Source organism: Myxocyprinus asiaticus, chromosome 8, assembly GCF_019703515.2.
Source record: "Myxocyprinus asiaticus isolate MX2 ecotype Aquarium Trade chromosome 8, UBuf_Myxa_2, whole genome shotgun sequence".
NCBI classification, from domain to species: domain Eukaryota; kingdom Metazoa; phylum Chordata; class Actinopteri; order Cypriniformes; family Catostomidae; genus Myxocyprinus; species Myxocyprinus asiaticus.
Genome location: NC_059351.1, coordinates 52,388,476 through 52,412,459, shown reverse-complemented (window position 1 = coordinate 52,412,459; position 23,984 = coordinate 52,388,476). Strand labels below are relative to the sequence as shown.

The 23,984-nt window shown below is 42.8% G+C and overlaps 1 protein-coding gene across 2 annotated transcripts in view; it reads left to right on the top strand.

The window, feature by feature from the left end:
- Window positions 1-17,409, top strand: part of LOC127444715 (glucagon receptor-like) — a 46,873-nt gene extending 29,464 nt beyond the window's left edge. Inside the window, exons 7-14 of one of the 2 annotated variants that reach the window (XM_051704267.1) lie at window positions 14-161; window positions 8,226-8,385; window positions 8,674-8,734; window positions 10,220-10,289; window positions 10,801-10,889; window positions 11,002-11,146; window positions 11,368-11,409; window positions 12,903-17,409. In XM_051704267.1, coding sequence (XP_051560227.1) covers window positions 14-161; window positions 8,226-8,385; window positions 8,674-8,734; window positions 10,220-10,289; window positions 10,801-10,889; window positions 11,002-11,146; window positions 11,368-11,409; window positions 12,903-13,268 — 1,081 coding nt within the window. In that variant the 3' untranslated portion in view covers window positions 13,269-17,409. Of the gene's footprint in view, window positions 1-13; window positions 174-8,225; window positions 8,386-8,673; window positions 8,735-10,219; window positions 10,290-10,800; window positions 10,890-11,001; window positions 11,147-11,367; window positions 11,410-12,902 lie in introns of both variants that reach the window. The other variant, XM_051704266.1, reaches the window with a different exon arrangement.
- The last annotated feature ends 6,575 nt before the right edge of the window (window positions 17,410-23,984 follow it).

Below are 23,984 nucleotides of genomic sequence, written 5' to 3'. Positions count from 1 at the left end.
TGTGCCTCTGCAGGAAGTTGCATTGCATGAGGAACAACATCCACATGAATTTGTTCGGCTCCTTCATCCTGCGAGCGCTCTTCATCCTCATCAAAGACGCACTGTTGGACAAAATGAACAGCGCTCAAACCGGATCGCATCACTTTCAGGGTCAGCACTGGGTCAGTGTGCAGGTACACACACTCACTAATGTGTTTCAGATGACTGTGATCACACTAGGTTAAACAGCCTTGTCTAGAGTTCTCTCGGAATTCTGAACTGAAGCAACATATTTGCTAGATGTTTGATTATCATCATAAAGACTGGCCCACTTTGCACCTTATTTTGGCAAAGAGCTGCCCATTTAGGCAGGAAAGGTCCATTTGAACAAAATAAAAAGTACAATAGCATGATAACGAGTGGGATATTGCTTTTTTACAATAAAAAGTAGGTTAATATCGAGTAATTTACATTTCAGAAACAATGCTGCATGGTCAGTTATTTTGTTTATTTTTGCCCCGACTTTGGTTACAATGTTGCAAACCGTAGAATTGAAATTCTATATAAAAAAATAGTTCCCTATCTGTCACTCACTCGACGTTGTGTCGATGTAGTGACACTAGGGGTCACTCTTGGGAGCCCGAGACACCTCTGGTCATTGATAAAAGGCCAATGAAAATTGGTGAGTGGTATTTGCATGCCACTCCCCCGGACATACGGTTATAAAAGGAGCTGGTATGCAACCACTCATTCAGATTTTCTCTTCAGAGCCGAACGGTCATGCTCACTGAGCTGAATTCCCACGACTGTTCATTCACCTCTGCTGGATCTGACGGCACATTTCAGCGGCTTCTCCCTCCTCTGCACTGGTGCACTGCAGAGAATGCCCCTGGGCGCTTCGGCAGAAATAAGAGCATATTTCTCTAAAAGAATATATTTCTCTAAAAGAGCGGCACACACGGAACGTCTTTTTAAAGACGCGTCTTTTAAAAGATGCCTTTCCGATTGTGTGTTATTCCTGGTTGCACTCGTTATCTCTCGCCTTCTGTCGGTCAGATCACTGTCTTTCGTGTCTGGGCACTGCTCACGTGGAGACAGCGTTCGTGGATGGTCATGTACTCATTGCGAGGACATGTCCATGGAAACTATGCAGTCGCAGCTCGCCTTCATAAGAAAGCAAGCCACCCCAGAGGCTCCCTGCCTGGTTCTTTTACCCACGGGTTTGAGGCCAGCGCGGCTAGCACTGGGGGTGATTTAGGGACCCCAATGGGACCGCCTCCGCCGGGTATCCCCCCGTGGACCTCCCATTCCCAACACGCTCGTCTGCCCCGATCGGGCTTCCGGATGAGTCTGCCGGCTCGTCTCACGGCGAGTTCAACCTCTTATTAGGAGCCCGCGAAAGTGATGAGCTCTCGAGCGCAGCATCGGAGAGCGGGCTCGTCCAGTCGGACGCGGAAGCCTCAGCTGGGCTCCTCCCTTCAGGGACGATTGCCCAGTCCCAGGCTGACACGGAGATGACGACATGCTTTCCCAGACAGCCGCGAACGTCGGCTAGAGTGGAACCCTCCACCCTGCCCCCGTTCCTTTCTTCCCAGAAGTGCACGAAGAGCGTACAAGGTCGTGGAAGGCACTTTTTACTGCCCAGTCCCGATCTTTTCAGCTTCCCCGCCCTCACTACCCTCGATGGTGGGGCGGCCAAGGGCTATTCGGCAATCCCCCAGTGGATAAAGGTGCTCGCGATGCACCTATGCCCGCAGAGCGCCGCCACCTGGCACGGGTGCCCAAAGCCCCCATCCAAGGCCTGTAGGTTTACGTCGTCTCTGACGGCCAAGGCCTACGGTGCCGCTGGACAAGCCACCTCCGCCCTGCACACCATGGCTCTCCTGCAAGTCTGCCAAGGCGCTAAAGGAACTGCACGAGGGTAGTTCTTCCCCAGGATTGATGCAGGAACTGCGCTCGGCGACCGACCACGCTCTCCGAGCAACGGAGGTCAAGGCGCGGTCTCTCGGATGGACGATGTCCACATTAGTGGTCCAGGAGCGCCACCTTTGGCTAAACCTGATCGAGATGGGCGAGGCCGACAGGACACGGTTCCTTGCTGCCCCATCTCCCAGGCTGGCCTATTCGGCGACACTGTCAAGGACTTTGCCCAGCAATTCTCGATGGTGGAGCAGTAGACGGAGGCTATCCGGCATATCCTGCCCCGGCACGCTCAAGATCCCACCAAGGGCGTCCCCCTGTGGTGACTGCACCAGCTCCACCGCAGCCCGCCCCTTCGGCCCGGCCCCAGCGTGGAGCCCACCGCAGGAAGCAGATGCCACCCATCTTGCGGCCGCCCAGAACCCATGAAAGGCTTCAAAGCGCCCTTGAGACAGGCAACCCAGGGATGACGAAACCAGCTGCTCTGGAGCTGGTAAGCAGACATCTCCATCTTTTTGTTACCTTTGCATTTAATTGTGCTGCATGCCCAAGTGGCTGCATTACTCAAGAGTTCAGCAAGAGCGGTTTCCTTGTTCCCTGGGTCACGTATCCGGTGTGCACGGCCGTCATCACGACCACCGTCCACCACCCTATTGGCAGGTTTGCCCACCCCTGAGCACCCAGCTGTGGCACAAATCTGCCCCCAATGTGACAGTCTCCAAGGGTCATGAGGACAGGCCTCTTCCTCCCCCATCCCATGCTGTTTCAGGGGTGGTCACAAGGAACCAGTTAAGTGCTTCGATGTCCCTAGACTCAGCACGGCTACGACATGGTGTGGCAGCTTGAGCTCCACCCTGCCGCGAGGCCCCACCTGCCGGTACGTCCAATGACATTGTCCCTTTGGTCCCCCTGCGCAGAACTTGGACGCGTGGCTTGCGCTTTCCAATTCGTCGCGATGGCTAGTCCGGACCGTCCGACTCGGCTACGCGATTCAGTTTGCCAGGCATCTGCCCAGGTTCAGCGGTGTCCACTTCACCTTGGTGAAGGACAAAAACGCTGCTACCTTGCACGCGGAGATCGCTACCCTCCTATGAAAGGGTGCGATAGAATCTGTCCCTCCGGCCGAGATGAAGAAGGGGTTTTACAGCCCCTACTTCATCGTACCGAAAAAAGGCGGTGGGTTGTGGCCAATCTTGGACCTGCGAGTACTGAACCGGGCTTTACACAGACTCCCGTTCAAGATGCGGATGCAAAAAGATGCGTCCGGTTGGTTCGTGGCGGTAGACCTGAAGGATGCGTACTTCCACGTCTCGATCCTTCCTCGACACAGACCCTTCCTTTGGAGTTGGACTCAGTCTCTTTGACAGCGCGCCTCACGAACGAGCGCGCCCAGTCAGTGTTGGCCTGTTTGAAGGCGTTCAAACAGGAAACAGCGGTTCCACTGAAATTTTTTCAGAGGCTCCTGGGGCATATGGCATCCTCAGCGGTGGCCACCCTGCTCGGGTTGATGCATATGAGACCGCTTCAGCACTGGCTTCAGACTCCAGTCTCGAGATGGGCATGGCACCGCGGGACACATCGTGTGGTCATCACGCCGGTCTGTCACCGTCTTTTCAGCCCTTGGACCTACCTCTCGTTTCTACGGGCAGATGTTCCCCTAGAACTGTTCTCCAGGTGCGTTGTGGTCACGATGGACGCCTCCAAAATGGGCTGGGGCGCTGTTTGCAACGGGCACACAGCCGCCGGCTTGTGGATGGGCCCATGACTGCATTGGCACATCAACTGCCTTGAGTTGTTGGCAATTCTGCTCGCCCTGCGGAGGTTTCGGCCGGTGATCCAGGGCAAGCACGTGTTAGTTCAGACAGACAACACGGCAATGGTAGCATATGTCAACCGCCAAGGCGGTCTGCGCTCTCATTGTATGTCACAACTCACCTCCTCTGGAGTCAGCAGCACTTCAAGTCGCTGCAAGCCACTCACATCCCGGGCAACACGATCACTCAGGCTAGGGCCCCCTCTACGAGGTGCCTGTATGCCTTTTAAGTGGCGTCTGTTCGCTAAGTGGTGGTCTTCCCGATGGGAAAAGATGCACAGTTGGATCAGTGCTTTCCTTCCTGCAGGAGAGGTTGGAAGGGAGACTGTCCCCTTCCACCTTGAAGGTGTATGTTGCCGCCATAGCAGCACACCACAACGCAGTCGACGGTAAGTCCTTAGGGAAGCACGACCTGATCATCAGGTTCCTAAGAGGCGACAGGAGGCTGAATCCCCCCAGACCGCACCTCGTTCCCTCATTGGACCTCTCTGTAGTTCTTCAGGGTCTATAGAGAGCCCCCTTTGAGCCTTTGCAGTCAGCCGAGCTTAAGACACTCTCCTTGAAGACTGCCCTCCTGACTGCGCTCACTTCCATCAAGAGGGTAGGAGACCTGCAAGTGTTCTCTGTCAGCAAAACGTGCCTGGAGTTCGGTCCGGGTTACTCTCACGTGATCCTGAGATCCCGACCGGGCAATGTGCCCAAGGTTCCCACGACCCCTTTTAGGGACCAGGTGGTGAACCTGCAAGCGCTGCCCCAGAAGGAGGCAGACCCAGCCCTGTCATTGCTGTGCCCGGTGCGTGCTTTACGCATCTATTTGGATCACACACAGAGCTTTAGGATCTCTGAGCAGCTCTTTGTCTGCTTTGGTGCACAGCGGAAAGGAAGCGCTGTCTCAAAGCAGAGGATCGCCCACTGGCTCATTGATGCCATAACTATGGCATATCACGTGCAGGACATGCCACCCCCGGTAGGGCTACAAGCCCATTCTACCAGGGGTGTAGCGGCCTCCTGGGCCCTGGCCAGGGGTGCCTCTCTAACAGACATTTGCAGAGCAGCAGGCTGGACAACACCCAACACCTTTGCAAGGTTCTACAACCTCCGGGTGGAACCGGTTTCGTCCCAAGTAGTGGCACGCAATACAAGTGGATAAGCCCAGGATAGCCGGCCGGGAGTATCACTTGCACATAGCGCCTTCCACCTCCTTTTGAGCTGAAGACGTGCACCATTAATTCCCAGTAGTGTTCACAAGCTTTGTTCCCTGGTTGACCTCCTCCGAGCCCTGTGGCAATCGAGTTGTCGGAGAGACTCGCTGCCGGCCCAGTACACATGCTAACTAAGAGTCCTGTTCTGGGGTAGGTGCTCTGCATGTGGCAGTTCCCTGTAAGGCTAACCCCATGCGATATACACTATATTGCCAAAAGTATTCGCTCACCCATCCAAATAATTGAATTCAGGTGTTCCAATCACTTCCATGGCCACAGGTGTATAAAATGAAGCACCTAGGCATGCAGACTGCTTCTACAAACATTTGTGAAAGAATGGGCCGCTCTCAGGAGCTCAGTGAATTCCAGCGTGGTACTGTGATAGGATGCCACCTGTGCAACAAGTCCAGTCGTGAAATTTCCTCGCTACTAAATATTCCATAGTTAACTGTCAGTGGTATTATAACAAAGTGGAAGCGATTGGGAATGACAGCAACTCAGCCACGAAGTGGTAGGCCACGTAAAATGACAGAGTGGGGTCAGCGGATGCTGAGGCGCATAGTGCGCAGAGGTCGCCAACTTTCTGCAGAGTCAATCGCTACAGACCTCCAAAGTTCATGTGGCCTTCAGATTAGCTCAAGAACAGTGCGTAGAGAGCTTCATGGAATGGGTTTCCATGGCCGAGCAGCTGCATCCAAGCCATACATCACCAAGTGCAATGCAAAGCGTCGGATGCAGTGGTGTAAAGCACGCCGCCACTGGACTCTAGAGCAGTGGAGACGCGTTCTCTGGAGTGACGAATCACGCTTCTCCATCTGGCAATCTGATGGACGAGTCTGGGTTTGGCGGTTGCCAGGAGAACGGTACTTGTCTGACTGCATTGTGCCAACTGTGAAGTTTGGTGGAGGGGGGGATTATGGTGTGGTGTTGTTTTTCAGGAGCTGGGCTTGGCCCCTTAGTTCCAGTGAAAGGAACTCTGAATGCCTCAGCATACCAAGAGATTTTGGACAATTCCATGCTCCCAAATTTGTGGGAACAGTTTGGGGAAGGCCCCTTCCTGTTCCAACATGACTGCGCACCAGTGCACAAAGCAAGGTCCATAAAGACAAGGATGAGCGAGTTTGGTGTGGAAGAACTTGACTGGCCTACACAGAGTCCTGACCTCAACCCGATAGAGCACCTTTGGGATGAATTAGAGCGAAGACTGCGAGCCAGGCCTTCTCGTCCAACATCAGTGTCTGACCTCACAAATGCACTTCTGGAAGAATGGTCAAAAATTCCCATAAACACACTCCTAAACCTTGTGGAAAGCCTTCCCATAAGAGTTGAAGCTGTTATAGCTGCAAAGGGTGGGCCGACGTCATATTAAACCCTATGGATTAAGAATGGGATGTCACTTAACTTCATATGCGTCTAAAGGCAGATGAGCGAATACTTTTGGCAATATAGTGTATATCTTCCTCTAGTTCATTTCCCTGTTGGCAAACTGCGTCTTCCTTGGGCAGAGCCCCTCTGCCCCAGTCTCTATGTTTGTAGCAACTCCTCCCCCGTTGGGTAAGATCTACCTTGAAAACTCTCCACATGGTCGGAAAGACCTGGCGGCCCAGTCAGATAATCCCCCTTCTTTTTTCGGGAGTGGAAAAAAAGAAGGGGAAAAGAAGCCACGACGGGGTTAGCCTGTCTCTATCTTTTGGGTAGTCGACTTGTCCCCAAAGGCCGTTCGACACTCATAACTATGTTGGGGGAGGTTACGTGTCAACCTGGTGTGCTGGCTATAAGGCACACAGTAGTCTGCCCACCACACACCACCAGTTCATGTAACACAGTTCAGCCAGTTGTGGCGTTTCGTATAGGGACCCCTAGTGTCACTACATCGACACCAACGTCGAGTGAGTGACAGATAGGGAACGTCATGGTTACTTGTGTAACCTCCGTTCCCTGATGGAGGGAACGAGACGTCATGTCCCTCCTGCCACAACGCTGAACTATCCGCTGAAATGGCCGGACCTTATATTGGCTCCTCAGCATAAAACCTGAATGAGTGGTTGCATACCAGCTCCTTTTATACCCGTATGTCCAGGGGAGTGGCATGCAAATACCACTTGCCAATTTTCATTGGCCTTTTATCAAAGACCAGAGGTGTCTCGGGCTCCCAAGAGTGACCCCTAGCGTCACTACATCGACACAATGTCTCGTTCCCTCCATCAGGGAACGGAGGTTACACAAGTAACCATGACATTTAGTTCAGTGATACAAACAGTAAAACTTTCAAGTTAAACAAGAAATCAGCTATCGACATAGTTTTCCATGAACTTACTGTTGTATGCAGTTTACTTGCGAGTAAGTGTTTAAAATAAAACTCTAAAATAACTTTTAAAGATTCAATGAGTGTGTTTACGCTTAATTAAATTAATAAAATGTAAAATATTTACTTTAAAATTACTCATTTAAATTTAGTGGAATTTTGTCATGAAACTGAAAAACGTACGTTTTTCAGTGTACATGGACGTTCTTACACCGATTATGCATAAAAACCTGACAACGTGTGTGATCATGTAAACAAGATTTCTTTTATCATGGTAAGGTTGCAAATAATTTAAGAATAAACCAACTGGGGGGCCTGGGTAGCTCAGCAAGTATTGACGCTAACTACCACCCCTGGAGTCACGAGTTCGAATCCCAGGGTGTGCTGAGTGACTCCAGCCAGGTCTCCTAAGCAACCAAATTGGCCCGGTTGCTAGGGAGGGTAGAGTCACATGGAGTAACCTCCTCGTGGTCACGATTAGTGGTTCTCGCTCTCAGTGGGGTGCATGGTGAGTTGTGCGTGGATCGCAGAGTGTAGCATGAGCCTCCACATGCTGTGAGTCCCCACGGTGTCATGCACAACGAGCCACATGAAAAAATGCACGGACTGATGGTCTCAGAAGCAGGGGCAACTGTGACTTGTCTTCCATCAACCGGATTGAGGTGAGTAACCACGCCACCACGAGGACCTAGCAGTTAGTGTGAATTAGGCATTCCAAAAAAAAAAGAAGAAACCGACTGGCACACGACTATTTTTGCACAATACCCAGCTGTCGCGTTGTATGTAAACACCTTTACTGGCGTTCTTACCTGCTCTCATCCACTGTGCGCAAGTGCTGTACTCATGACTGGTTGTGTTTTGACGTCAAAAGAATGTCAAAGAATAATCCGATGATTTCAAGTCTCATATTTTTAAATTTTTTGTGAAATATGCATCAGACTGTCCATAATTGAGTCTTTTGAGTCTCAAACTACATAGTTGCCATCTATTTGTTGTACCTGTTCAGACTACCGCTGGATGCCGTGCTGCCATGGTGATGATGCAGTACAGCGTCATGGCAAACAACTATTGGCTGCTGGTAGAGGGCTTGTATCTGCACAGTCTCCTGGTCACCACCGTCTTCTCTGAGAGGAATTACTTCTACATTTACCTGTTCATCGGCTGGGGTGTGTGAGCGAGAGAGAGAGAGTATCAGACTTAACATTCACTTTTTACTGACAGTTGTTTGAGAATTTTGCAGCTTAACTTGAGCTGAGCTACTGTATTTCTGAAGTTGCATTTCAGAGGTACAAAGTGGCTGACTTTTGAAGAAGTTATAAGTGGTTTAATCAGGAGAACAAGCTTGTCAAAAGCCAGACAACAAGGGCACATCAGACTAGTAATTGGCTGACGGATGAAGTGTTTGATTGGTTCAGACTGAAAGTGATGTAACTTTGTGTCTCTTTATATTGCAGGTGCACCGCTGATATTTGTGCTGCCTTGGGTCACAGTCAAATACCTGTATGAAAATGAAGAGTACGTCTACTTGAGTTTAGGTTTTACGTAAGGTGGCCTTCAGAAGTATTTGGACACTGAAGTCACACTTAAAAATATTTGCTTTGACATTCTGTCATAATGACAGTGGCATCTGCAAAACAAAGGCTGCTCAAGCTTTTCTCATAACTAATTTCACTTTTCTGAGGCATTTTGCTCAATGGCTTTTAATCAACTGGTGTCAATGTGATTTTTTTTATTTTGAATATATATATATATATATTTTTTTTTCTCCCCTTTTCTCCCCAATTTGGAATGCCCAATTCCCAATGCGCTCTAAGTCCTCGTGGTGGCGTAGTTACTCCCCGTGGGTGGCGGAGGACGAATCTCAGCTGCCTCCGTGTCTGAGACGGTCAATCCGTGCATCTTATCACGTGGCTTGTTGAGCGCATTACCGCAGAGACCTAGCGCTTGTGGAGACTTCACACTATTCTCTGCGGAATCCACGCACAACTCACCACGCGCCCCACCAAGAGCGAACCACATTATAGCGACCACGAGGAGTTTAACCCAATGTGACTCTACCCGTCATGTTAACATGCATATTGTTTGTCATGTGGCTTTACTTTTAAAATAATGAGTATTTTAATGGTAATGGATTGGCCCCATTCACGTCCATTGAAAGTGTCTCACTGCAACACAGATTTTTTTTCTGGTAATCAACATTATGCCACAAATGCTGTTGATTGAGCTCAACTTGTATTGAACAAGGAATACTCCTTTAAGAAACCTCCTATGCATTAAATTCCCGCCTGTCATTTTATTGTACATCAAAGCTCTCTAAAACAGATATGGTACATTAAATCCTGATACAGCTGTAGAGTAAATCCTAAAACCGTGAAGTATATGGAATGAGATTGTGTGGGAGACAGAGACAGTGTGTAATATCTACTAAGTCTTTATGACCCGTTCACTTGATTGATCTCCCCAAACAATCATGTTCCCATTTCGTTTGAAAGCAGGTGAAAATACTCAGACAGGCCCAATCCACTTAAATACAGTAGACACAGATATGAGAATGTCCTCACATGTGTTTGAACAGATTTCAGTCTTTCTCTTTTGTTTAGTGTCTCACTGAAATAATTAATTTAGAAAAACCCACTCTATTACAATAAGAATGAATCTGATCATTGCCATGTTAACATTGATACCACATTCACACCTCATACGTTTTGCATTAACCCTCTCATCCGCACTAGAGCGGCGTTTCCCTCCACTGAAACGTAACATTTTGAAAACTCTCTCTAGTATCGCATACTTTGATAAACGATGAAGTTAGGAAACTGAAAATGGATTTGATTTACATGCAAGCCTTTCAATTTCTGTTGGTCACATTTTTATTGACTTTACACTGGTTTGCATGTCAATTCAATCCGTTTGATTTAGAATCAGTTTCATGTGAAGTGTTTATATGGTTTCTAACTCATTAGGATTATGATTTTTCTCTGTACTTTGCACCACATGCAGATGCTGGGAAAGGAATATCAACATGGGCTACTGGTGGATAATCCGTTCCCCCATTCTATTTGCATATCTGGTAAGACTTATCTCTCACAAAGACTCAAAACTGATCTCATTCAGCCTGTTTGAAGCAAAATGAGTCACAGTCTCGCATGACAAGAACATCATCCATTCTACATCATTCACTTATCTATGCAGATGTGTTGTACATGGATTGGCTGAATTATTGCATTTTGAAATAGTCTCTAGCATCGTTTCATGGTCACACACACATACACTCATCCTGATTTGATCTGAGGACAGATTCTGTGAACGCCTCGAGGACAAGAATGCTTTATGAACTCTTATCAAGAGATATAATTATAGCACTGGAGCTTTACAGAGTAATACATTTTTTTCAAAAATATATTCAGTATATATATTGGTATACATTTAAACTAAATTATGTCATTTCTGCAAATATGTCCCATTTGTGTCGATAACGACAATAATTAAATTATATATATATATATATATATATATTGAACTGAGTCACTAAAGAACAGCTTTGCACATTAATGGACTTTCTTTTTCTCTCTCTGCAATAGATTAATTTCTTTATATTCATTCGCATAATAAAGATTCTGATGTCCAAACTAAAGGCCCATCAGATGAGATACACGGACTATAAATTCAGGTAAAACCTTTCATCTTAATGTCCCTGTGCTTCTTATTTCATACAAGAAAGACAGTGTGCATAAAATAATGAAATAAATAAATCAATCTTTAAATATCTTTCCTCTTTATAGATTGGCTAAGTCAACTCTCACACTGATCCCGTTGTTGGGAATTCATGCTATCCTCTTCACCTTCGTCATCGATGAGTCCGTGCCTAAACAATCTCTTCTGAGGCTCATCCGCCTCTTCTATGACCTCCTCTTCAGCTCCTTCCAGGTCAGAGAGCAAAGGTCACCCGCCCACCGACTCTGCATTAGCATTCAGATTATTTTACATATTCTAACTTGTTCACTGCTGTAAGAGTGACTCTGTGTGATTGATTTTAAGAGGTTTCATTGGCTAGTACCTTTATAATCTGATGGGAGATTGTAGCAAATGGATCAGGCTAGCATTGCTAGCATTCTTAAAGTCTTGTGTTTTGTTGTTTGTAATTGTAGGGTCTGCTTGTTGCCATTCTGTACTGCTTTGTGAACAAAGAGGTGAGATATTTGTCTTTTTCCAGCCTGCATTATAAGAAAACCAATTTGTTACTTAAAATCACCACTACAATGCTCTAAAGACCTGTTCACACTGAGTGCGGATTTTCGCTGCAAATCTTTGGCGGTACAAGTCTACACACACTAACACCTTGTCTAAAGTGACTGTTGCTGCAATGCGTTGCTCTGTGACAGCTCGAGTCAGTCAGCTTACATCACCTCAATGGAGCTACCAGCTGTGAGCTCAAGCCTAGACTTCATCCACTGTTAAATGATAATAAAATAATCCAACTTCTATAGAAATCCATTGGGATTGAAAGGGACTCTGTGTAACCAGTCCTGCTCGACCCGCTCTGAGCGGGATTCGAACCGGCGTCAGCCGGCATGGGAGGCAGGTGCTAACGAGGAGGCTAAAGGCTACAGCCTCTAACGTCGGTTGCTAGTGCACCTCTTGAGGCCTGGGGAGTGAGGTTTACACATACTGCACAGCCATCACGGACCAGCTGGCTCCTGTTACACTCACCCCCTTAAACCTCACTCCCATCTGGGTCATGGCACCTTTGTAACCCGTCCTGCTCGACCCGCTTAGAGCAGGATTTGAACCGGCGTCAGCCGGCATGGGAAGCGGGCATGCTAACAAGGAGGCTAAAGGATACAGCCTCTAGCGTCAGTCGCTAGTGCACCTCTTGAGGCCAGGGGAGTGAGGTTTACACATATCGCACAGCCATCACGTACCAGCTGGCTCCCGATACATCTGCATGGGTAGAAAATTGAAACTGTCTATCGGGCTGTCAATCGATTAAAAACATTAATACAATAAATAACAAGATGTGCTGATTAATTAATCGCATATTTCAATATTTACTGAAAAGTTGTGCTTACTTCCCCCTGCTTACTGTCACTTGCAAAAATATTAAAGTTGGTACTTCAAGCTGGGACAGGGTGGTAGGAAAATTCCTTTTTAGGGAATTTATGCAAGGACATGGGGCATGATTAATTGCATAATTTGTAATTATTCACACTAAATTATCACGATTAAAAATCAACAGGCCTAAATTATACTTCTATATATAATGGTAGTAATTGTTATAAATTCATTGCTGTGTGACAAAATGAGGCTTCCAGTGAATAAAGCTCTGTTTGTTTATAATGGGAGTGATCGGTTTGTTGCGTCGTGACGAGCTAGCAAGCATGTAGTGCAAGAATGGTGTAGGTGCAAACATTTACGCTGCAACGAAGCGATGTTTATTTGTTCACCATACTGCTTAAAAATACTTATTTGAGCTTTTGGATTTTGCTTCTAGAACTTGTTGTTTTTGCTTGTGATTTGCGCTGCTTGATCACACAGCTCTTGATGTAAATAGGACTTTTTCCTGTAGTGTTTCTGTAGCTCAGCTGGTAACTGGTAATAATGAACATATTGATTAAATGTAAAGTTTGAAGTTGCATATAAAATTGTCTGCCAAATGCATAGATGTAAATCTCTGTCTCTGTAGGTCCAAAGCGAGATGTTCAAGAAGTGGAAGAGGTGGAAACTTGGGAAGGACATTGACGAGGAATACCGTCACACCTACAGCCAAACGGCCCATGCCAAGAGTGCTAGTATCGCCTTGGTGATGACCCACGAATGCCCTGAGACCCCCGAACCGCCGGACTCAGCCCCACCCTCTGTAGAATCCCGCCATCTGGTGAGTGGCTTTCAGAATGGTGTGAGCCGAAACAGGGGCAAAGCGAGGCTGCAGTTGACTTCCGAGCCACAAGAAGGCGCCAGTAACTGCAGCTCCCTGACAGAAGACATTTGTTTCGAGGAGCGGCAGCTAAGCAGTGAGTGTTCAGCAGTGGTAACAGAAAGCAACGTTTGAGAGAACTCCCACTTATAGGCGTCTTCAAGTGTCTTGAAGATAAAGGATGACTATTCTGTTCAAGAGACTGAAGTTGTAGAATTGACAGCATAAAAATAAATGCTAACTAGTGGAGACAACATGACATTCCAAATTCAGTCATCTCATTGCCAAACATGGACTCAATTATGACAAAGCAGGGAGCTGCACCGAGGATCTAGTAACCTTTAAGCCCGAGTCATACTCTATGCAAGTATGTGAATGCAGCTACTCAAGCTCAGTTTCATGCATCGTTGCATTCCATGTGTCAGACCGCAATTTATAACATAGTGCACGTTGCATTCTCAACATTGCCACAAGAGGTGCTACAGTGGACATTAGTGTGAACTGTCCGCTTCTATGCGACTTTATGAAGTCAGCTACTGTCATGGTGGAGCAACGGTTTGAAGAGAATATCACTGAGAAAGTATGTTAAAATAAATATATTTATAGATTAATGGTGCAGATTACCTGAATAATAACATATCCAGTTTAATGGCACAGATTTTTGAAGGTAACTCTATCGCCCCCTTGAGTACAGAGATTCTTTACCACCATAGTAACACAAGGATGCATGTTTAGGATGTTCAACCAGACTGCACATTGACCAAGTGCTCCCATCTGCGTCCGCGTACTTGCGTAAAGTATGCTTCTGGCCTTAAAGACGTTAAAGTCTCCTGAGTTGGTAAATTCCCAGTAGTATTATTAATTATTGGTGAGGTTTCTTCTAAACCCTGAACCCTAAGTATTAAACTGTAACTCGTCCCGTGCGCCATTTGTGCTGCAGACATGAATGATACCTCAAATCGTACGGCTTGTTGAGGAGAGGTGCACTATTACTTTTTGAAGCATCCAGACTTTAAATTTACACTGTTGGATGATTAAATTAATGAACAAAATGCATAGAATTACATTGAAGGAAGGATCCAAGCCTTACCTAGAGACCATTATATCATAGAACTTTGAGGTGAGCTCTTTTGAATTGGGGAAACGTCAATATTTTGGCAGTGATTTTTATAGCCTGATCTCATGAAAATTACGTAACCGTGGTGACATTTTTGCTAAATAATATTATGTGGTTCCTTAAATGTATCACAGCAGTTCTGAGGTGAAATGTCCACTGTGTGGTGCTAAAAGAGAGTAAAATGCTCTCCCAAACAGATGAGGATTTTAAGGTTAATGCTGTATTGAATTTTAAATCAACAAAACTGACCTCCCTACCCCAAACCTTAAACCTAAACCTAAGGTGTCAGAAAAAGCTAATATGAGATGAAAAACACAATTGCTGAAGCAACCATGTCATATTGTTGTGCTTCTATGCCACTTTTTTTTTGCATGCACTTAATCCTTCGAGATCTCTTCGATCCTCAGATCAGAGGTTGGTGATGGTTCCTTGCTTTTGTGATAGCTGCCCCGAAACTGGAACAGTCTACCTATCTACATCAGAACTACTTTAAAATCTACGTTAAAAACGTACTTCTTCTCCATGGCTTTTAATCAACCTTAGAAGTTGTATTTTGTATTTGTGCTCTTAATTTTTATTTGATCGTATGTTTTTCAAATGTTTCTTTTTCTGTACATGTGTTACTGTACAGTACATTGGTCAACTTCTGATGTTTCTAATTATGCTTTATAAATTAATTGACATTGACTTTCGGTTCACGTGTCACGTGCACTTCAGGACTCGTACCCGGGTCCTTTGCATTGCAAATGCAATTCTTTATCAGCTGAGCTTCTGCACAATTTAATCACACTGGAATAAGCTCATAAATGGAACTGGTTATGTAATGCAAATCTTAAACTGTATCGCCGTGCAAGGCATGTCCTATAGTAAAAGGTTTTTGATGTCATAAGATAGCATCATTTGAGCAACAGGGCGAAAAGTAAATGTTTAAAAGCCTCTAGTGTTCATTTCACCAGGAAACTGCCATGATACGTACAACAAGCCACGTAAAAATAATTTATTAAAAATCTAGGTAGATTAACGTGATACTATGATTCATGTGTTATGCACTGGCAAATACCAGTCACATTTTCTTTACAAGAGACCTATCTAACATGCTGTCATAGTAAGGAGAATCTTTACAATTGATGTTTTGTATTTGAGCCAATCAGTTCCTCTAGAGGAAATGCCAATGGAATCACTTGGCTGTTTACCTGCTTAGGAGTTAAAGCAGCTTTCATTGAGTCACCCTTTAAGAAAATCTCACCAAAACAAATGCTGACAGACATATAAAAGAGGAGGAATGAACTCTGAGCCATCTGACTGTACATCCATAATTCAGGTCCAATTTCACGGAACACTCAACTGCATAAACTCTCCAAAACTCACCAAATCCAGCTGAGCTTGACATTTCATATGGGATGCTCAGTTTGTTTTATGATCACTTGAATGCATTTCTAAAGCATACAGTTTAAAGTTACTGGTTTTTTCACTATATGTCAATCCACAAATAGACAACAACTTCTCTGGAGTGCCGTTCCAACCCAAACACTACAACAAGTCATGGGGACAAAAACAGAACTCATCAGAGAGATCTTGGGAATGTTCCTTATGGTTCCCTTGTGAGACAAAGAGGCTTTTGGGATTGTAAAAGCACCTCAGCATTAAGAATGACTGTCAGACCCATTATTTATAACATGCCTAAGCATTCCATATTAGGGTGGAAATGGGTATATTTGGCTAAAAGTCATGTCATTTCAATTTTTAAGTCAAAGCAAAGCTGAAGAAACGACTGTCCTTGTTCATGATGCATTATCTGCAATCTGTTAGAAATGTTGCCAACCATTTGCAATTTTTATGCTTAGAGTGTGAAAAGAAGGTGCTGGAACCCTATTGTATTCATACCGATTTTTTATTTTCTGCTACTTCTTTTTCTGCCCTATTAGTGTCTGGGCAGCGAAAACCATAAGTCCTAGAGAAAACAAATTTGGCAGGATGGTGCCAAATCCAACCCACTACTCAGGTGTGCACACACACCCCCATCCGACCCTAAATAGCACTTTAATAGACACTTTTATGTTTTCGCAAACATATGGGCTATAATCTAAATTTTCTTCTGATTCCTTAAGTCAAGCAGGAACAAAATGTTTATGTCCAATTTCATTTCCATCTATAAAATGTTTCCATCGTTTTGAGTTTTCTGAAAAAAAAGACTTTTTAGAACTCATACAAGACTGTTGGGCCGATTTGGCAAATAGTTCAGAAGATATAGGTTGATAAGTGAATTATGCTCGCCAAAAAAATATTGGGTTATATCTTTGAAACGATTTGAAGAATTTTTTGTAATTTTTCAGGTCTGTATATGATACATGTAAAATTTAGGGCTAATTGGACTAACGGTCTAGGAGGTTTTTCAGAAAATTTAAATGGCGGACAGAATGCCAACAAAGTATTTAAAGTACTCAGTAATGAAATTGCTTTGCCCCAGACAGATGTGTTTCTTCAAATTTGGCAGTTATTGTAATTTTCTCCACTTTTCCAAATTGCTCAGACCCCGATAATTGTCGCTTGCGGCTTTATTTCTGTTATAATACTTTTTTTGCATTCCAGCTTAATACGCAAAGACAACTAAATGTTTATTCCCTCAATAAATTTAACAGTGTGATGCTTTTTAAAACATTGCTCTGTTTGAGCATCCTGACATTGGGTGCGGAGCTATCTATTTTTCACCAATGGAAAACATGCAGAATGTTTGGGAAATCTGTTTGAATACAGTCATTATTTTTGCAATTCTGTTTGGTGAAGCTAGCAGTGCAGAAATTTCACACTTCAGCTTTAAAAACTGACAGCTAAATGTGACTTGTGTAACATCTTACCAGGGATGTGTTGTGAAGCTTAAATAATGTATAATGCATCATAAACATGGAGCTTCGTATGGAGTCTAAAACGTCCTGTGATTTTAATTGAATGTTTCATTTGAATGTTTTTTCCCCCTGTTTTATGTGAAGAGTTTATATCAAAATGAATTTAATGTTCAGGTATGGTACATACTGTATTTGTGTAAATCACTTTTGCTATATTGCCGGTGAGAAGAACAGAAAGAGTAAAGAAAAAAACTAAAGCAAAAAAAAAAAAAATTCGCAAGAAATAAAAACTTATAGAAGAACTGTAAAAATTAAACTCCCAGACTCTGGTTGTATTTAGTCTGTTGTGGATCTGTTTAAGTCATGAAGACTTTTTCATATGGAGCTCTCTGGGAAATAGTTGAAGCCACTGTGGATTTCTGCTCCATAAATCAATGATCCCTAACACGCAGTCAAAACGGCTGCATTGTTACCAGAGCCACTGCAAACATCCAATATACATTCATCCTGCATACATATTTGCATAAATTAGTGCTGTATATGACCATATATGCACATATATAAATTTATAGTTCATATATTTGGAAATATTTGTACTGTTCATTTTCAAATTCCACTATGATTTGGGAAAATCAGACTGATGTCACATTAAAATCGGAAAAGAGTACTGCTCATTGAAACAGTAGGTTAACTTTTCTTTAACTAAAATAGGTCTGTGCTTACTGAAATGTGAAACACTGCTCCCAGTGGCCATAATGATTAGTGTTGTTGGGTGTACGGGCATGTAAGCACCATTTTGCAGGTGTAATGTCCACAGAGGGGTGCCAAAAGCGAGTCGTGGAGTGGGTTGTTTTCAGCTGTACAGGCTGTAATACAGGCAAGAGCGATACAAATTGTTTAAACTGAGCTCCAAACCACGGTGGCTCAGTGATTAGCACTGTTGCCTCACAGTAAGTAGATTCTGGGTTTGAGTCCCGGCTCAACTGGCCTTTTCTGTGTGGAGTTTCCACCAGGTGCTCTGCTTTCCCCCACATGTCCAAAAACATGTAGGTTAAGTGAATAGGAGGCTCTAAAGTTGGCTTGAGTGAGAGTCCCCCAGCCACTGGGGGTTGTGTCAGGAAGGGCATCCGGCGTAAAACCTGTGCCAAGTCAAATATGTGGATCACAGATGGTCTGCTGTGGCGACCCCTGACGGGAGCAGCCGAAAGAAGAAGTTTTGAAGTAAACCTGTCTGCTTGACAGCTGATAAAACTGCTCTAAAATAACTATGCGCTATTAAATTCAATGCAGGATTGATGATTGTAACAAGACTATTTGAAGGCAGCTGTGTTAATGTCAGGCAGTTTTAGCCCTAATTTAACATTGTAGAGTCTCAGCTCGTGTCTACAGTCTGACTGCATAAAAAAAAAAGAAAAACGAATATGATTTTTTTTTTAGTAACTGACACATAATTACAATCCCAAAGTCATTCACCGTCAAATTATCTAGTCTGCAGTGAATTAGAGCCATTAAAGAAGTCTTGTGGAAATTACGACAGCGGCCTGGTGAATTGTGTAGTTCAATTTGAGGATTGAGCTCTTTGATGGGAGAGGCCATATGCTCAAACATACATGTTCATCTCATTACGAGAAAATTACGGCATCATAAAAAAAAGAACAGGATGTGCTGCAGTAAATGACATGAACAGAACTAATGAAGTGGGAATTATAGATACAGCCCTCATGTACACATTCCTTTTTTACATATTATCTATCTGTCTGTCCTTATTAGTATTTGTAAGTATTTATATGTAAAGTGTACACATATTTTTATGTTGATATGTTGCATTGACAATATAATTTAATGGTAATTACTAATTGTATCTAATGTTTACGCAACAAGATGCAGCATACTGTTGAGCATCTAATTCAATAGTATTCTATACGTTTCTTGAGAAACCATAATAATTAGAACAAGATGGCAAAAGAGCGATTAATTGTCAAACAAATAATTGCGATTATGATGATGAATTGTCCCTTTAGGACTTTCACGACTAATTGTCATATAAATTGTCATATTTCTTAAGGTGCATGTGTGCTTCAAACATCTTAAGAAGTCATTTATTTATTTATTGTATTTATTTTCCCCCTTTTTCACCCAATTTGGAATGCCCAATTCCCAATGTGCTTTTAAGTCCTCGTGGTGGCATAGTGATTCGCCTCAATCAGGGTGGCGGAGGACGAATCCCAGTTGCCTCCATGTCTGAGACCATCAACCCGCACATCTTATCACGTGACATGTTGACTTTTCACGACATCCATGCTCAACTCACCACGCGCCCCACCGAGAACGAACCACATTATAGCGACTACGAGGAGGCACTCTAGCAACCGGACCAATTTGGTTGCTTAGGAGAGCTGGCTGGGTCACTCAGCACGCCCTGGGATTCAAACTAGCGAACTAGCGAACTCCAGGGGTGGTAGCCAGCGTCTTTACCACTGAACTACCCAGGCCCCCTAAGAAGTCATTTTTACATATTTAACATATTGATTTATAAATCAAATAATACAAACGGGTTATACGATTTCCTTTTAAGGCTTTAAAACAATATGAATGACATTAAAATATGTTTTTAGATATGCTGTGTGTGTCACTGTGTCATTAACAATGTGTGAATGAACCCACTTTGACCAGGAACATTTGCCATTACCCGATGGTTTAATTAAAGTGAAACCAGAGTGCTTTGCGTTCACTATCAGCGTTTATCTTTGTTCGTTTATATTTTCGTGGGAGTTTGGCGTGAGCCTCTGCTGACGGCACATTTGAGAAGCATTTCTCGAGCTCTTCCAGAACTGAACGACACACAAACACGCTGTGCATGGAATTTATATATTGGCTTAAAATTCATGTGATTGGAATTTAATTGCACAATAATCGTGATAACCGCGATCAAACGATTATTTAATAATCGCGACAGGCCTATTCTTGTTAAACATAATATTAATTTTCACCATTAGCTAAAAGGTAAATCATACTTTTTACTTTAAACATTTATTGTGAAATTAATAAATATAAAAATATTACATTTTTTCACCCTACATGGTACCAGTGAACCAATTAAAAGTTTTTTTGTTTTGTTTTTTTACGTGAACATTTTTAAATCCTTTTTTTATTCGTTAACTTTGCAAAAAATAAATATGTGTACTTTTAGACAGACAGCAATTCTGACGAAAGTCTAAGCACGTTGCCTTCTAATTTCACTGATTTTGTCAGCGCAACTATTTGAAAGTGCTATGACTGTGGTATCAACATTTTCTATGAGCCCAACCCAATACAGTGTGTAAAAAAATAAATAATAATTTTTGATAACGTTACATGCCATAAACACAGTCTCGTCCTGTCTAAGTGTACGGTTCATAGTCAGAATAAGCTGCAAAGTGAACCGGACTTTATACTGATATTTTAAAGAAAAGGAACAGAAACTAATAAACAAGGTAGAAAAAGGAAAAACTAAATTAAATGAGATTAAATTTACCAATAAAGAATGCAAAACACAATGAGAATGCCCATCATCTTTGATCTTCACAGGAAGTGTCATTCATGGCATTGTTTAGAAACACTGGAATATTATCTCAGAGACATTTCATAAATAATCATTTCAGTATGTCAGTAGAACAACAGACACACACACAGAGAGAGAGACAATAAACAGATTCATTTGTCTCACTTGATGACAGCACTGAAATAAACAAAATGAGTGGAAAAATGATTGATTTCTAATACAGTTCTCTCGGGGCTTTATTGACGTCACATCCTTGAGTGAGATGATTTATTCTCAATAAATAATGATCAATGCAATGAAGCAGACATCATGTTCCTTTAGCTCAACTGGCAGAGCATTGCTAACAACACCAAAGTCATGGCTTCAATTTCTAGGGAACACACATACTTATAAAATGTATTATAACATTACATTATAAGTTACTTAAATACATACAAGTAAATAAACCATTGATGTAGCACCAGTATTGGGTAGAAACAGATTACATGTAATCTGAATTACATAATTGGATTAAAAAATGGCAGAAGTACTTGTAATTGGATAACATTGCATTTTAAAATGAGCGCCATCCAATTAGTTACTTTTTATGGATTTTTTTGTTTTACACTACAAGTACTTTTTGTTTTATTCAGCGACTGACAAATAACAAGTTTCTTTTTAATTTTATATTTATTAATGTTTAATGAAAGGAGTGTTAAATGGTACTTAATACATTTAAAATGAATTCGCTTTAGTGAACCATGCAATAAGTAATCCAAAAGGAATCAGATTATATTACCTAAAAATCACTTTTGGATTACATTACATAAAAAATCTTCCCAGCACTCATCTGGTATCTATTAATTTATCAAAAAGAATTATTATTATGATTATTATTATTATAAACTATTAAAAATGTTGATTATTATTACTTAAATTACTATTTTATTATTATTATTATTAGTATTATTACTATTATGGATTTTTTTAACTATATCTACTTAATTTCATTTTGTGTGTGTCCATGCACATGTATTCAAGGTCTAAAAAAAATATTTACAGGTGCATCTCAATAAATTAGAATGTCGTGGAAAAGTTCATTTATTTCAGTAATTCAACTCAAATTGTGAAACTCGTGTATTAAATAAATTCAATGCACACAGACTGAAGTAGTTTAAGTCTTTGGTTCTTTTAATTGTGATGATTTTGGCTCACATTTAACAAAAACCCACCAATTCACTATCTCAAAAAATTAGAATACATCATAAGACCAATAAAAAAACATTTTTAGTGAATTGTTGGCCTTCTGGAAAGTATGTTCATTTACTGTATATGTACTCAATACTTGGTAGGGGCTCTTTTTGCTTTAATTACTGCCTCAATTCGGTGTGGCATGGAGGTGATCAGTTTGTGGCACTGCTGAGGTGGTATGGAAGCCCAGGTTTCTTTGACAGTGGCCTTCAGCTCATCTGCATTTTTTGGTCTCTTGTTTCTCATTTTCCTCTTGACAATACCCCATAGATTCTCTATGGGGTTCAGGTCTGGTGAGTTTGCTGGCCAGTCAAGCACACCAACACCATGGTCATTTAACCAACTTTTGGTGCTTTTGGCAGTGTGGGCAGGTGCCAAATCCTGCTGGAAAATGAAATCAGCATCTTTAAAAAGCTGGTCAGCAGAAGGAAGCATGAAGTGCTCCAAAATTTCTTGGTAAACGGGTGCAGTGACTTTGGTTTTCAAAAAACACAATGGACCAACACCAGCAGATGACATTGCACCCCAAATCATCACAGACTGTGGAAACTTAACACTGGACTTCAAGCAACTTGGGCTATGAGCTTCTCCACCCTTCCTCCAGACTCTAGGACCTTGGTTTCCAAATGAAATACAAAACTTGCTCTCATCTGAAAGGAGGACTTTGGACCACTGGGCAACAGTCCAGTTCTTCTTCTCCTCAGCCCAGGTAAGACGCCTCTGACGTTGTCTGTGGTTCAGGAGTGGCTTAACAAGAGGAATACGACAACTGTAGCCAAATTCCTTGACACGTCTGTGTGTGGTGGCTCTTGATGCCTTGACCCCAGCCTCAGTCCATTCCTTGTGAAGTTCACCCAAATTCTTGAATCGATTTTGCTTGACAATAGAAAGGCTGCGGTTCTCTCTGTTGGTTGTGCATCTTTTTCTTCCACACTTTTTCCTTCCACTCAACTTTTTGTTAACATGCTTGGATACAGCACTCTGTGAACAGCCAGCTTCTTTGGCAATGAATGTTTGTGGCTTACCCTCCTTGTGAAGGGTGTCAGTGATTGTCTTCTGGACAATTGTCAGATCAGCAGTCTTCCCCATGATTGTGTAGCCTAGTGAACCAAACTGAGAGACCATTTTGAAGGCTCAGGAAACCTTTTTCAGGTGTTTTGAGTTGATTAGCTGATTGGCATGTCACCATATTCTAATTTTTTGAGATAGTGAATTGGTGGGTTTTTGTTAAATGTGAGCCAAAATCATCACAATTAAAAGAAGCAAAGACTTAAACTACTTCAGTCTGTGTGCATTGAATTTATTTAATACACGAGTTTCACAATTTGAGTTGAATTACTGAAATAAATGAACTTTTCCACAACATTCTAATTTATTGAGATGCACCTGTATTACCTTTTACATGGTGGTTACACCACTTGACATTTAGACAGTCATTAAACTCAAAAACAAATGAAACCAACATGAATAGAAAGATAACATGTCTAAGAAATTTGTCCTTTTCATCATCTCAGAAATGTATGTAATTCACAATCAAAAGTAAGAAACAAATTGTTAGAAAAGAAGTCCATTCCAATGTTTCCATGGCACATACTGTAAATATGTGTGTGTGTGTGTGTGTGTGTGTGTGTGTGTGTGTTATGTTTTAAACCCACTCATTTGTCGACTGATTTGTTGCCCTGTTCTTATCTTCTCACACACACAGAACTGCATAAACAAACTCCAACTGATTCCCATTTCCTTTGTGCTTGCTCAACGCTGTGTCAATGTTTATATGGCGTTTAACTGAAGACAAACAGTTTTCTTGGCCTGTGGCTCCACATAATCAACCAAATGTGTGTGAGAGAATGCTTGTGTGTGAATGTGTGAATATGTGCACTTGTAAACTTAACAACACGGTCATGCACACAGATGTTTGTTTAGTAATGCTTTTTTTGTCAAAGGAAGCCAGCGGAATTCATAAATTCATAACTTTTAATTGACAGTATCTCTCTGTTTATCTCTTCAGCTTAGTAAATGAACTGAAGAGGACACACACTCTCTCTGGCCCTGTTCTAAGCTTAGTCAGCTGCCTTGCGGTCTGCTGTCTACATAGGCAGCATCCGAACTGTAATAGAACC